Source organism: Trachemys scripta, chromosome 9, assembly GCF_013100865.1.
Source record: "Trachemys scripta elegans isolate TJP31775 chromosome 9, CAS_Tse_1.0, whole genome shotgun sequence".
In the NCBI taxonomy this organism is placed as follows: domain Eukaryota; kingdom Metazoa; phylum Chordata; order Testudines; family Emydidae; genus Trachemys; species Trachemys scripta.
Genome location: NC_048306.1, coordinates 86,608,080 through 86,621,531, shown reverse-complemented (window position 1 = coordinate 86,621,531; position 13,452 = coordinate 86,608,080). Strand labels below are relative to the sequence as shown.

The 13,452-nt window shown below is 43.4% G+C and overlaps 1 protein-coding gene across 1 annotated transcript in view; it reads left to right on the top strand.

Annotated features, from left to right (window-relative positions):
• WDR49 (WD repeat domain 49) overlaps positions 1-13,452 on the top strand; it is a 71,103-nt gene that overhangs the window by 36,381 nt on the left and 21,270 nt on the right. Inside the window, exons 8-9 of the mRNA XM_034782656.1 lie at positions 3,584-3,748; positions 7,496-7,611. Coding sequence (XP_034638547.1) covers positions 3,584-3,748; positions 7,496-7,611 — 281 coding nt within the window. The remainder of the gene's footprint in view (positions 1-3,583; positions 3,749-7,495; positions 7,612-13,452) is intronic.

The window sequence follows — 13,452 nt, the reverse complement described above, 5'->3', positions numbered from 1 at the left end:
GCCTGGAGAGATGGTAGATCAGGGATGGGCAAACGTTTTGGTGCAAAGGCCACATCTGGGTATGGAAATTGTATGATGGGCCATGAATACTCATGAAATTGTCGGTTGGGATGCTGGAGGGGGTGAGGGCTCTGGCTGGGGGGTGCAGGCTCTGGGGTGAGGCCAGAAATGAGGCGTTCAAGGTGCAAGAGGGGGTTCTGGGCTGGGATCGAGGGGTTTGGAAGGTGGGAGGGGGATCAGGGCTGGAGCAGGGGGTTGGGGCATGGGATGGGGTCAAGGATGCAGGCTCCGGGTGGTGCTTACCTCAAGCAGCTCCCAGAAGCAGTGGCATATCTCCCCTATGGCTCCTAAGCAGAGGTGCGGACAGGCAGCTTTGCGCACTGCCCAGTCCACAGGTGCCGCCCCTCCAGCTCCCATTGGCTGCAGTTCCTAACCAATGGGAGCTGCGGGGGCGGCCCTCTGGCTGCCTCTATGTGTAAGAGTCGGAGGGAGAACATGTCACTGCTTCCGGGAGCAGCGCGGAGTGGGGCAAGCCCCGGACCTGGCTCCCCAGTGGGAGCTCAAGGGCCAGATTAAAACATCTGGAGGGCTGGATGTGGCCCCCGGGCTGTAGGTTTGCCCACCCCTGTGTTAGAGCCTAGTTCAAATCCCTTTGCTCCTTTGGTGGAAGCGGGACTTGAGCCAGGGTTCCCCTACATCCCAGGGGAGTACCTTAACCACTAGGCTAAAATTATGATGGAATTCTTCCTCCTGCTCCTCACATCTTGCTAAAATGGCTTAGGCACCTAACTCCAAAGAAGGTTGCCAGCTGTGAATCGCAAGCACAGCTAGGCACATCCCTGCAGCCTGGACTTAGATGCCTGTCTCCATGAGAGGGGTGGCACTTAGCACACACCACTCTGGTTGGCATCTTCCATTGACTAGCTTAAGCAGCTCTCTGCTTAGCAGGCCGGCTTTAGTTCTTTGAAGACTATGGTGCCTATGTCTCGCCCTTCATTGTATAGGAGCTTAGGCATCTAACATAGTCTTTGTGGATTGCAGTGATTTTCCAGGGACTCTGTCACAACAGCAAGTTCAAGTGGCCGGCCCGTGCATCAGTATTTGGCTAGGTATTTATAGTCTGCTAATTACTTAAAATAAATAAAACTAATTGGAAATGAACTAAAACCAAAGGTTTTAGTCCAAAGCACCTTGTGCTTTTGGAAGAGCTAGGAAATGGGGGCATCAAATTCAAATCACTAGATTTAAACCCATCTATACCATTTTGGTTCTTGATGAGATCTTAAACAGGCTGGCCCTGCTTGAAAGTTCTGATTGACCATTGCTGTGAGAAATTGGCGGTAGTCATTCTCCCAAGAATGAGATGAAACTCTCCTGAGATCAAGTGAGCCTGTTAGTTTTCTCTAATTTGGGGATGAAATCTCACAAGAACATCTCATGAGAGTTTGACCTCTGATCCCTGGCCTTGACTCTGTCTTGAACTATGACTGCTTAACACTCATCCAGAGTCTCACTTCCTCTGGCCATCTCTAATATTAATATAATATTTTCAGTGTGTACGGTGTCCATCAAATAATCTCAGTGCACTAACGCCTCATGAGGTAAGTAGGTATTATTAACTCCATCCTACAGATGGGGAAAACTGACACACACACAAGTTGTGGGACTCCCGCAAAATCATACAGTAAGGCCGAGGCAGTCAGCAACAGAATTTACATTTCTTGACTCCCACTCCTGTCTTAACGGCTAGACAATGCTGTCTTGTCTCACACTGCTTATTTAAATTATCTAGGACTCCTTGGATAATAGATTAAGAGTTTAGAATAATACAGGCAAATCGCAGAACTTGTATTCAAAGCAGACTTGGTTATAATTATAGTTCAATTTGGGTCTCCTTTTTGGGTGGTACTTTTAAGGACATGAGCAACATAGCTAATTTAACACAATAAGCTTGCAGTATATTGCTTCTCAGTGAGAGAGCCTCATTTAATTACTAAAATTTGAAGGGAAGTTACCTTATTTCAGTGGATTTATAGTCTTTTTTTTTAAAAAAACAATCAAGGTAGTCCATTATTTATTTATTTTGCCAGGAACTAATAAAAAAAAAACTGTCATTGGAATAATTCCATAATGGTTTAAGGTCAGAGAACATGAGCTGTGCAGAAGCTGTACTTCATTGTGTTTGTGTTCAGAGGTATTATGAATGAAGATAAGTGGTTGGGATGATTTAGTTGTGCTGGTCCTGCTTGGAGCAGGGGATTGGACTAGATGACTTCCTGAGGTCTCTTCCAACCCTAATGTTCTATTCTATATAAAATTTCCACAGGTGCTGGCAGGTACAATATTGGGCACATGTCTTTGAACTTCTCGAAATGTGAATTGCAGCAGAACGAAATTTGTTTTTGTTAAGATTGCTGAGAAGTCATTGATTAGCATTTTCTGGGGGAGGAATTGGATTTCTTCCTAGCAGAAATAGCCAACTATCTTTTTGAGCATCTGATTTTAATTAGGAGGAAATGTATTTTGAAAAGAGTGAAGAACTACTAAATCTCAGCAATTATTGTGTATTAACTTACACATGGAAGGGATTAAATAAAAGCATGTGTATAGTGAGTGGGTGCCATTTAAAAATTCACCACTTGCCAACAGTTGCCACATGCCAACTGAGATATCACCGTTATTTCTTATGGTAAGAATAGGGATATAACAGTGATACCAGTGTGGTGACCGTTGATGAACCTTAACCTCTTTAATGATGACCATCAAAGGCAAAAAAAAGTAAATCCCAGAATGCTTTTTTTTCAGGCAAAACTCCCATTGATTTCAGTGGGACTCTTGCTTGAATTAGGACTGGGGTAAGGACTGAAGATTTCACCCAGCAGTAAGTATACAGCAAATGGAAGTAAGAGTGAGTGCATCTCTTTTTAGCAATTTAACACACCGCATGCCAAAAAAGAAATAACCATAATCTGTTCAAATGGACTTTTTCCTAATTTATAATGGCTGGTCTCGCTACTGAATTCTAAATTGAGGCTAATGTATGCTGAGAGCTTCCCTAAACTATTTCCCCTTCCAGAGATGCAGTTTTAAAGATCCATTACTCGGTGGATCAGTTCTCTGAAATAAGCAGGGAAGATTTATCTGACCACTTAGCACAAAGCATTTGGTTGAGCATGCCTGCAAGATTCCAAGCTGAAGAGCTGTGGACATGTTTCATCCCTGCTGAGAACATTTCTAGTTCCCGCATGTAACTTGGGATATTGTCTCTTGAGGGAGCTGGTCACCTGTCTTCCGTGCTGAAGGATAATAGGGAGTAAATTATTGCTCTTTGGCTAATTGGAACTAGCTGTGGATACAGGTTTTACAAGGAACAGACTTGCCCATAAACTTTGATTGTGGGGAATGATAAAGCTTGTAATGAGATGAAAGGGAGAAGACGGGGAAAATCAATGCAAAAATTATCTAATTTGCATTTCAGATGTTGCTAATTATATAAGTGCAGTGCACATATGTACGAGATTATTGTTTTATATATATATATAAAGATTTTAAATTCCATCTCAATCTCTGCTTTTCCCCCCAGGTAATCAGCTCAGATGCAGGATCTACCGTTACCTTCTGGCTGATAGACACTGGGCAGAAAATCAAACAGTTTACTGGTTGCCATGGCAATGCTGAGATCAGCACTATGACACTGGATGCAACTGAGACAAGGCTCTTAACTGGGAGCACAGATGGAACAGTAAAGGTGTGAGGGGAAAACATTTCAAACTATTTGTTTCCATTGCAGTCTTTTCCACATAGATACAATGTGCCAAAACACTCAGCTACCAAACAATGGCTGGTTTTTCCATTGGCCTCGTTAAAGCGGAGATGGGATGAACTCAGCAACTAGAGGTTGAAATCCTAACACTGTTGGGAAAACGCAGTTAAATTTAATTGCTTGTCTAACACTTTGGATACACACAGTGCTTTACAGAACACTTCCTTCTTTGTTACCTTCCTTCCTTCCTTCCAAGTAGTTTCATTACAATCTATGACTCTATACAGCACATGGCCCTTATTGCCTTAATCACCAGACAATCATTTCCATTGCTTTTCTTGGAGCACTCACTTGTCATTACACAAGGGCATATTATCGTGGTAACCAATGCATGACTGTAAAACAACTATTTTGAAATGGTGGCTAGGTTAGTTAAAACATGAGCCTTTCACCCCTGGACACATCAATTCAAATTTTGGTTTATTGAAAGTTAAAATGAATTTTAAATCTTCTTAATCATCTCAGTGAGAATTTGACCTCATCACAAAACCCCCATAAAATTTAATAACTTGTGCTTTAGTTTCTACTAAAGAGATTCTTGTGTTTAATACCAAGGGTGTATGCTGTTAAGATTGGGATATAGATGTATTGACAGAACACTGGGCAACATTATGACAGGTTTTAAGCCAGTGCTGTTAGTTTTTCACTTTAATGCACACTAAATTCACACCATTTAAAAAACTTAATAGGTTTGCCAAACAGATTTCTGGCTCTTCCTATTTTATTGGCTGAAGTTGCTGAAAATCACCAACGTGAGAGACCATTTCCCCAGACTTGGCTAATTTTGACATAACTAGTCAGATTTAGCTATTTATTATATTATGGTAGCTCCTAGAGGTCTCAACTGAGATTAGGGCCTTGTTGTGCTAGGCACTGTACAAACACGTAATATGAAAGGACCCTGCTCTGGAGAGCTGACAGTCTAAACAGAGAAGACAAAGAGTGTGGGAGGGAAAACAGAAAAGTGACATAACAGAGATAGCACAGAAGTTCAGTGGGAGAGCCAGCAATAGAATTCAGGTCTCCTGAGTCCCAGGCCAGTGCCCTATCCTCTGTGCCATGCTGTCTCTCAATTTTCTTGCTGCTTAATCTGTGTCTGTGGTAGAGATGAGCCTGAGTCATAAAGTTCAGATCCAAATCCAATGTTTGGATTTCTGTCCCATTATAGAGATAAGACAAAGCCACAGATTCTGGAATCTGGACCAAACTCTGCCAAAATCTGGCAGTTGGGGAGAGTGGTGCAGAATTTGCATCTATTATTCCAGTTTTTGCCCATTTCGGGTATCATTCAAGGTATTTTTGGCAGTTGAGCATCTCCCAAAAAAACCTTTCTGGATAACAAGACAAAATTACTGTATTGCTTCGTCTTGTTACTTCCTTGACTGCCTGGGTTCTAATGTGAGAAGATCAAGATTAATAAACACATTTTTAAACACCAGAGTCTGCGCTGAAATTTGGGACTGTACTGAGTTATACTGTTGGCCTTGGCTGATTGGAAGTGGCCTGCCTTAAATGCTACCCATGGAGCACTCTGCTCTTTCCAAGCAGTGCAAATCCTAAGGACAAAACATTCAGTATCTAGGAGGTGGGAGGGAAAAGTGATGGCTTCAATTCATGCCAAAATACCCATCCTAAGGGCTTGTCTGAATACAAAAGCTGTACCGTGTTAAGTATACTAGCATAGTTAAAGCAACACAACCAGCCCAATGTGTGTGTGTGTGTGACTTATACCAGCATAAAGGTGGTTTATACCAGTATAGTTTATTCCTATATGGTAGGCAGAATAAGCTATTACCTTTATACCAGTATAATTGTGTCCCCACTTATTGTACCAGTATAACTATTTCAGTAAAAAAAAAAAAAAAACCCACACTCTAAACTGTGTGTAGCTCAGGCCTTAGTCAAAGAACAAACTGAAGAAAATCCACAATTAGGATGTAGACAGAGTCTTGAGCTAGTGTCAGGAAGCACAGGGTAAGTCTGTCCAGCAGTAATATTACAGGATGGAAATGTCTTATTTCAGTATTACATACTGTCAGTACAATTTGAAGAGGAAGCTTCACAAACCTCATTCTTATGAAAAATTACTTCAGTGCCTTTGCAATGGACTCCTACGAATATAAAACACACATCTGTGTAAGAATATGGTATACCAACTTGTGAAATGAATGTATTGTGTTTAAAGGGCAAATACATTTTATTTCAAATCACTACATACATACATTATTGCTGTATCCAACAGATTTATACATAAAATGAGATGTTTGAGCAATATTTTCCCAAATCATGTGTCTTTTTAAATGTTTTAATTTACAGGAGCCCATGATCTGTAAATTAATTAATTAATAAGCTGAAGCACATACCTGGGTGAGTGGCATAAACAGAGCCTTGTGTATAGGATGACTATAAATTGGTGAAAACATGAGTGACTTATGGAGGTCAACTCAAATGAGTGCCAGAAAGCCCTTAACACCACTCCAGAGACTCTATTAGAAATGAGAACTATTTGTCTCCCTTCACCTGTAAAGATGTTTCCTAACTACTGGGAGTCCAACTGAGCAAATTTCAGTGTGACAGGAAAAGTAGGACTTATGGTCTAGTGCTTAAGATACTGGACTTGAGAAATCTCCATTTAATTCCTTGGGCAAGTTACTCAATGACTGTGTCTTGGTTTCCCATGTGGAAACTCTCTTGCCCTTTGTCTCTTCTATGCAGATTGTAACCTCTTTGTCTCTGTTTGTACTGCACCTAGCACAATGGGGCCTTGATCTCAGGTAGGATCTCTAGGTCGTAATGTAATATAAATAAAATTAATTTTTAGATGGCTTAAAATGTATCCAAAATAGCTTTTCTCTAAATGAGACTGTCATGATTATAAGGCTCAGTCTTGCAACTGGCTACGTTTAAAAGGTCAGACCTTCAAAATGTCACTGGTCCAAGACACAAACATGTCAATTCAAGATCTTGGACCAGCATAACTTTTTTTTTTTTTTTTTTTAACAAATTCTTCAGTGTAGGGTAGGGAAAAGTCTTTTATGGCAGGTAAATGATTCTTATTTTTAAGAAGAAGCTGTCAGAAATATGTTCAAATTGCTGGCATATTAGTAGAGTCCCAGCAAAGATTGCTTAGCGGTGAACAGGTGAGGCAGTCAAAGGTGCAAAATAAATGCACTTTTGCATATGGTTTCAAGGGGTTCCATGGATAAAGAAACTGTCACATGTAGGTCATCACAGTGTGTGTTTATATGCATGTGAGAGAGACAGCGGGCGGGGAAGGCAGGCACTGAATGGACAATTAGACTTGGATTCTATTCCTGCCCTGCTGTTTGTGCTTGGACAAGTCATATCATCTTTGTCTTTCCATTTCTTCATCTATAGAAGGGGGCTAATATTTGCCTCCTTTTTACAGTATCTTGATATCTATAGATGAAAAGTGCTATACAAAAGCTATGGAGAGGCATTATTATTATTAGTTTACTATTCAATCCTATGAGCCTGATTCTGATGAAGACTGAATTGTCTTCAATGCAGTTACCTCTGAGTTACATCAGGGTATGAGGCAAATCCGATCCAACAGATTTATTTCTTCATTGATCCTTAAATTACCAGATGATTTTCTGCTTTGCCTATACTGAGAGGGTTATGGATAACTTATTTCTTTTTTAATTGAAGATTTGGGATTTGAATGGACACTGTCACCATAAACTCAATGTTGGAAGAGACCGAGCAGTTGACATTTCCCAGATCATGGTACTAAAGAGGACTATCTTAGTTACAGGCTGGGACAGGTACTGTATACATTATTCAAAAATGCAGGAAGAAATATATTCTTAAAATGTACTCTTTGCCTCAGTTTCTAGAGATAAAAATCTATCAAAGTCTAATTTTTTCCAAGCACAGTAACTCACTGAGTAGTTGGCAACTCAGTTCAGGAAAAGATTTAGATCTGGCTGCACATCAGTGGAGAAAAAGTGTGTTGCTTAAAAGATACAACACAGCTGGGGAAATTATTTGCTCTCTCTTGCAAACTAGGGCCCTGTAACAGTGTGGACTCACCCCTGTGGCGCCTCCTGCTGGTTACCCTGGGAATTAGCTCAATCCAGTCCAGAGCGCCCTCTACAGGCCGGTGATCTGCCTTACTGCCACTGGCCCCCATGTCCCTCCCAGGATCCCACTGCCCCTTTAACTGTGTCTCCCCCTCCCAGGGGAACCCCCACCACCTATCCCCACCTTGCCTCAGTATCAGACTACTGCCAGTCTTCATCTAACCCTACGCACAGGGGCAGACTGCAGTATCAGCCTACTCATCACTGGCAAGGGTGGGTTTGGACTTGCTGCCTTGGCCTACCCCTGGGTTGCCCTCTGCAACCCCCAGTACCCTTTGGCCTTCCAATAGGCCACAGCCTGGGGCTTTCCAGGCTGGAGCTCCCCAGCCCTGCTCCACCCAGGTACTCTGTCTCAGCTCCCTGCAGCCAGGCCCTTCTCTCTCTGAGTGCAGCGAGAGACTCTGTCTGAGCTCCTGGCTCCCAGCCTTTATAGGGCCTGCTGAGTCTGTTTGGGGCATGGCCCCAGCTCCAGCCACTTCCCCCAGTCAGCTCAGCCTTCAAGCTACCTTCTCCCTGGGCTATCTCAGGCCCTTCCAGGCAGGAGCAGGTGGCCACCCTGCTACAGGCCCCAATACTGCAGTGGCATTGCAATGATGGATCCCTAGAAGCCAAGCTGAATCCCATTTGGAATCTAAGTCCACATTCAGACCATTGTATAATTAGTGCCTAAAGCATGTAATTACCACAGGTTTAGCCTTGCTTGGCCCTATAAAGTATTATTCCCTTTGCTTTTTGCTAATGGAAAAATATTCTTTAATGTTGCTTGAGCTTCTGCAGGAATAAAAAATAAAAGATACTTCTCTTTTCTGCATCCAGACAATATACAGATGCAGACATTATACAGTCTGTCCATAAATTAGAAAAATCAGAGAATACAGATGCTACTGTGCCTAAGGAGGTAATTTATAGAGCAGTTGTTCACTGTAGAATTATACTAATAGGGTGGGAATAGGATGGGATAAATTGCTTTTGTGTCATCCCCTTTGAAACTCTGAGAACCAAATATTTTTTTCTGACTTTTAACAGCTATAGAACCAGAAAGAAAATCCCCACTAATGACCATGAACATGTCATAGACAGAGGCAATGTTCTGAAAAAAAGGAGAAAAAGTGTCTTTTAATATCAAGACTGCCCATTGCATGTGTTCTGAGGCTCAGTCTGAAACATAAATTTACCTTATAAAGATGGCTGCTGCTTACATATGCTAACAAAGCAATCATTGCTCATTAGTGACTCAAATTCACTTCATTACTCTGAATCGCAGTGATATTCATAGCGAACTACAGAGAAGTAAATGAGCTGAGTGCACTGGTGGTATTGCATCATTTTCATTTGATGACTAGCTGTCCCCACGTTGTTTATGGCAAGCAGGCAAATATTCAGCCTTGTTACCTGAGATCTCCAGAGCCTCATGCTTCTCCTGGTTATTAGGCTTTCCCCTTGCTCTAAATGAGCAGCGTCCTTTCAGCAGCTCTTTCAGAATGGACTCTCCTGTGCCCATGCTTCTGAGGCAATGGGAGCATAAGCAGGTACTGCTAAGGACAGAGCGTTAGTTTCCTTCTCTCAGGAATGTCTAAGGCAGTGGTCTCTAACCTTTTTACAGACAAGATCACTTTTTGAATTTAAGTGCAACCCAGGATCTGCCCCACCCCTTCCGAGGCCCCGCTCAGCTCACTCCATCCCCACTCCCTCCGTCATTCACTCCCCCCGACCCTCACTCACTTTCACCTGGCTGAGGCAGGGGATTGGGGTGCGAGAGGGGGTCCGGGCTCTGGGCTGGGGCCGAGGTGTTTGAAGGGTGAGAGGAGGAGCAGGGAGTTGGGGTGCAGGACGGGTGACGCGGTGCAAGCTCTGGGAGGGAGCTCCAGGCTGGGGCAGAGTGTTGGGGTGCAGGGTGCAGGCTCTGAGAGGGAGTTTGGGTGCAGGAAGGGGCTCTGGACTGGGGCAGTGTGTTGGGGTGCAGGAGGAAGTATGGGTTGCTGGCTCCAGGAGGGTAATCAGGGCTAGGTCAGGGGGTTGGCGTGCAGGAGGGAGTTCAGGATGCAGGAGGGGGTACAGGGTGCTGGCTCTTGGAGGGGGCTCAGTGCTGGGGGTTGGGGTGTGGGCTCCTGCCGGGCGGTACTTACCTCAGGCAGCTCCTGGTCGTCAGCACAGCAGGGCTAAAGCAGGCTCCCTGCCTGCCCTGGCTTCATGCTGCTCCCAGAAGTGGCCAGCATGCCCCTGCAGCCCCTGGGAGAGGGCACATGGCTCCATGTATTGACTCTCTCTGCAGGCACTGCCCCTGAAGCTTCTATTGCCACAGTTCCCTGGTGCTTGCAGTCAGGAGCCGTGCGTGGAGACCCCTGCCCCCACCCCAGGGCCTCAGGGGCATGATGGCCGCTTCTGGAAGCGACGCGGAGCCAGGGCAGGCAGGGAGTCTTCCTTAGTCCTGCTGCACTGCCGGACTTTTAGTGGCCGGAGATTGCGATCAACGGGCAGAGGCTTCAGGATCGACAAGTCAATCGCAATCTGCTGGTTGGAGACCACCTATCTAAGGACTTGTCTTCAGTACCAGGGTATGTCGATCTAAGTTACGCTACTCCAGCTACGTGACTAATGTAGCTGGAGTTGACGTAGCTTAGGTCGACTTACCCCGGTGTCTTCACTGTGCTGTGTTGACAGGAGACGCTTTCCTGTCGACTTCATAGAATCATAGGACCGGAAGGGACCTTGAGAGGTCATCTAGTCCTGTCCCTTGCACTCATGGCAAGACTAGGCTATTCCTGACAGGTGTTTGTCTAACCTGCTCTTAAAAATCTCCAATGATGGAGATTCCACAACCTACCTAGGCAATTTATTCCAGTGCTTAACCACCCTGACGGGAAGTTTTCCTAATGTCCAGCCAAAACCTCCCTTGATGCAATTTAAGCACATTGCTTCTTGTCCTATTCTCAGAGGTTAAGAAAAACAATTCTTCTCCCTCCTCCTTGTAACAACCTCTTATGTACTTGAAAACTGTTATCATGTCCCCTCTCTTCTCTTTTCCAGACTAAACACACCAAATTTTTTCAATCTTCCTTCATAGGTCATGTTTTCTAGACCTTTAATCATTTTGTTGCTCTTCTCTGGACTTTCTCCAATTTGTCCACCTCTTTCCTGAAATGTGGCACCTAGAATTGGACACAATACTCCAGTTGAAGCCTAATCAGTGCAGAGTAGAGCGGAAGAATTACTTCTTGTATCTTACTTATAACACTCTTGCTAATACATCCCAGAATTATGTTCTTTTTTTTTTAGTGTAACACTGTTGACTCATATTTAGCTTGTGGTCCACTATGACCCCCAGATAAACTCCTTCCTAGGCAGTCATTTCCCATTTTGTATGTGTGCAACTGATTGTTCCTTCCTAAATGGAGTAATTTGCTTTTGTCCTCATTGAATTTCATCCTATTTACTTCAGTCCATTTCTCCAGTTTGTCCAGATCATTCTGAATTTTAATCCTATCCTCCAAAGCACTTTCAACCCCTCCCAGCTTGGTATTGTCCACAACTTTTTAAGTGTACTCTCTATGCCATTATCTAAATCATTGATGAAGATATTGAACAGAACCAGAACCAGAACTGATCCCTGCAGGACCCCACTTGTTATGCTCTTCCAGCATGACTGTGAACCACTGATAACTACTCTCTTGGAATGGTTTTCCAACCCGTTTTGCACCCACCTTATAGTAGCTCCATCTAGGTTGCATTTCCCTAGTTTGTTTATGAGAAAGTCATGCAAGACAGTATCAAAAGCTTTACTAAAGTCAACATATACCACGTCTACTGCTTCCCCCCTACCCACAAGGCTTGTTACACTGTCAAAGAAAGCTATCAGGTCAGTTTGATATGATTTGTTCTTGACAAATCCATGTTGCTTATCACCTTATCTTCTAGATGTTTGCAAATTGGTTGCTTAATTATTAGCTCCATTATCTTTCCGGGTACAGAAATTAAGCTGATTGGTCTGTAATTCCCTGGGTTGTCCTTATTTCCCTTTTTATAGATTAGCAGTATATTTGCTCTTTTACAGTCTTCTGGAATCTCTCCTGTCTTTCATGACTTCACTAGACCTGCTAAATTGACCCCTGCTGCATCAATTGCAGCAGCGTCGATTTCCCCATAGTGAAAACCAGCCCCTAGTGGCAAATTTTCTTCAACAGTAGCCAATGATACCAGCACTCTTAAACAGACCATATTTTATTTGGCATTGGAAATAGACAATCAGTGTAAATCAACTTATGTAGAATAAAACAAGTTGGAACTGGATGCTATGCAAAGCCTCATGCAGTGAGGATAAATCCTGTTGTTACAATCTATAAATTAGACATAACTGAAAGACTTGCACTTTAGCAAAGGTTGCATGGCTTTTTCCCAGCAGCCTGTTGAAAGTCCATCACTTTAGACCAGGACAAAGACACTGACTTGAAACTAACAAGGTAAGTTGATCTAAATTACATTAGTTAAATTATGTAAGTTATGTAACTTAAACTGATGTGGCTTAGATTGACTTACAGCAGTGTCTACACTATGCTATGTTGACGGGAGATGCTCTCCCATCAACATAGCTTCTGCCTGTTGGAGAAGTGGAGTACTGAAGTTGACGGGAGTGTGCTCTCTCATCGACTTACTGTATCTTCACCAGACCCGTTAAATTGATGCCACTGCATTGATCACAGCGGCACTGATTTTGCCAATAGTGAAACAAGCCCTTTTTCTGATTGTCCTTCCAGAAATTGATGATCAAGTTTTTGGGGGGAGGGATAGCTCAGTGGTTTGAGCATTGGCCTGCTAAACCCAGGGTTGTGAGTTCAAACCTTGAGGGGGCCACTTGGAGATCTGGGGCAAAATCAGTACTTGGTCCTGCTAGTGAAGGCAGGGGGCTGGACTCGATGACCTTTCAAGGTCCCTTCCAGTTCTAGGAGATGGGATATCTCCATTAATTTCTAATTGTTACTACTCCTGCCCCCACACTCCACTTCTGGTTGGTAGAGATTACCTGAATTATATATATATCACATTCCCTCTCTCAGATCTTTTTGGGAATGATTGGTTATCTTCAAAGATAATCCATATGCCATTACCCCTCTGATAGACAAGGCAGAGGTGCTAACTTTACACAATGGATTTCATCCGACTGTGATGCGAGGGAGGAAGAACTTTTGTTAGCTGGTTCAATTTGTTCCCTGCTAGCCTGTGGGTAAATGGAAGCTGGAGATTTGGACCATCCTCATCTCCTCCTGTCTGCTTCAAAGAACTCTGCATGAGTGCAGCCTTGTCCCCAGGGAAACCTCATTGGTTTTCATTAAGCTCTGTGTGAGTGCAAGGGTCTACCTGGGTGGAACCTTTTGGAGTGGGGCTGCAGGTGGTGAAAATGATGTTGTGGTGTGAATCTTACGCCATTGTCCCATAGGTAGTATGATGTTGTACTAAATTTATCTTAAGCTACAGCCAACTGGCCAAGAGAAACTGACACCATCAAAAACTTTTTTACTCTAGAAGTCA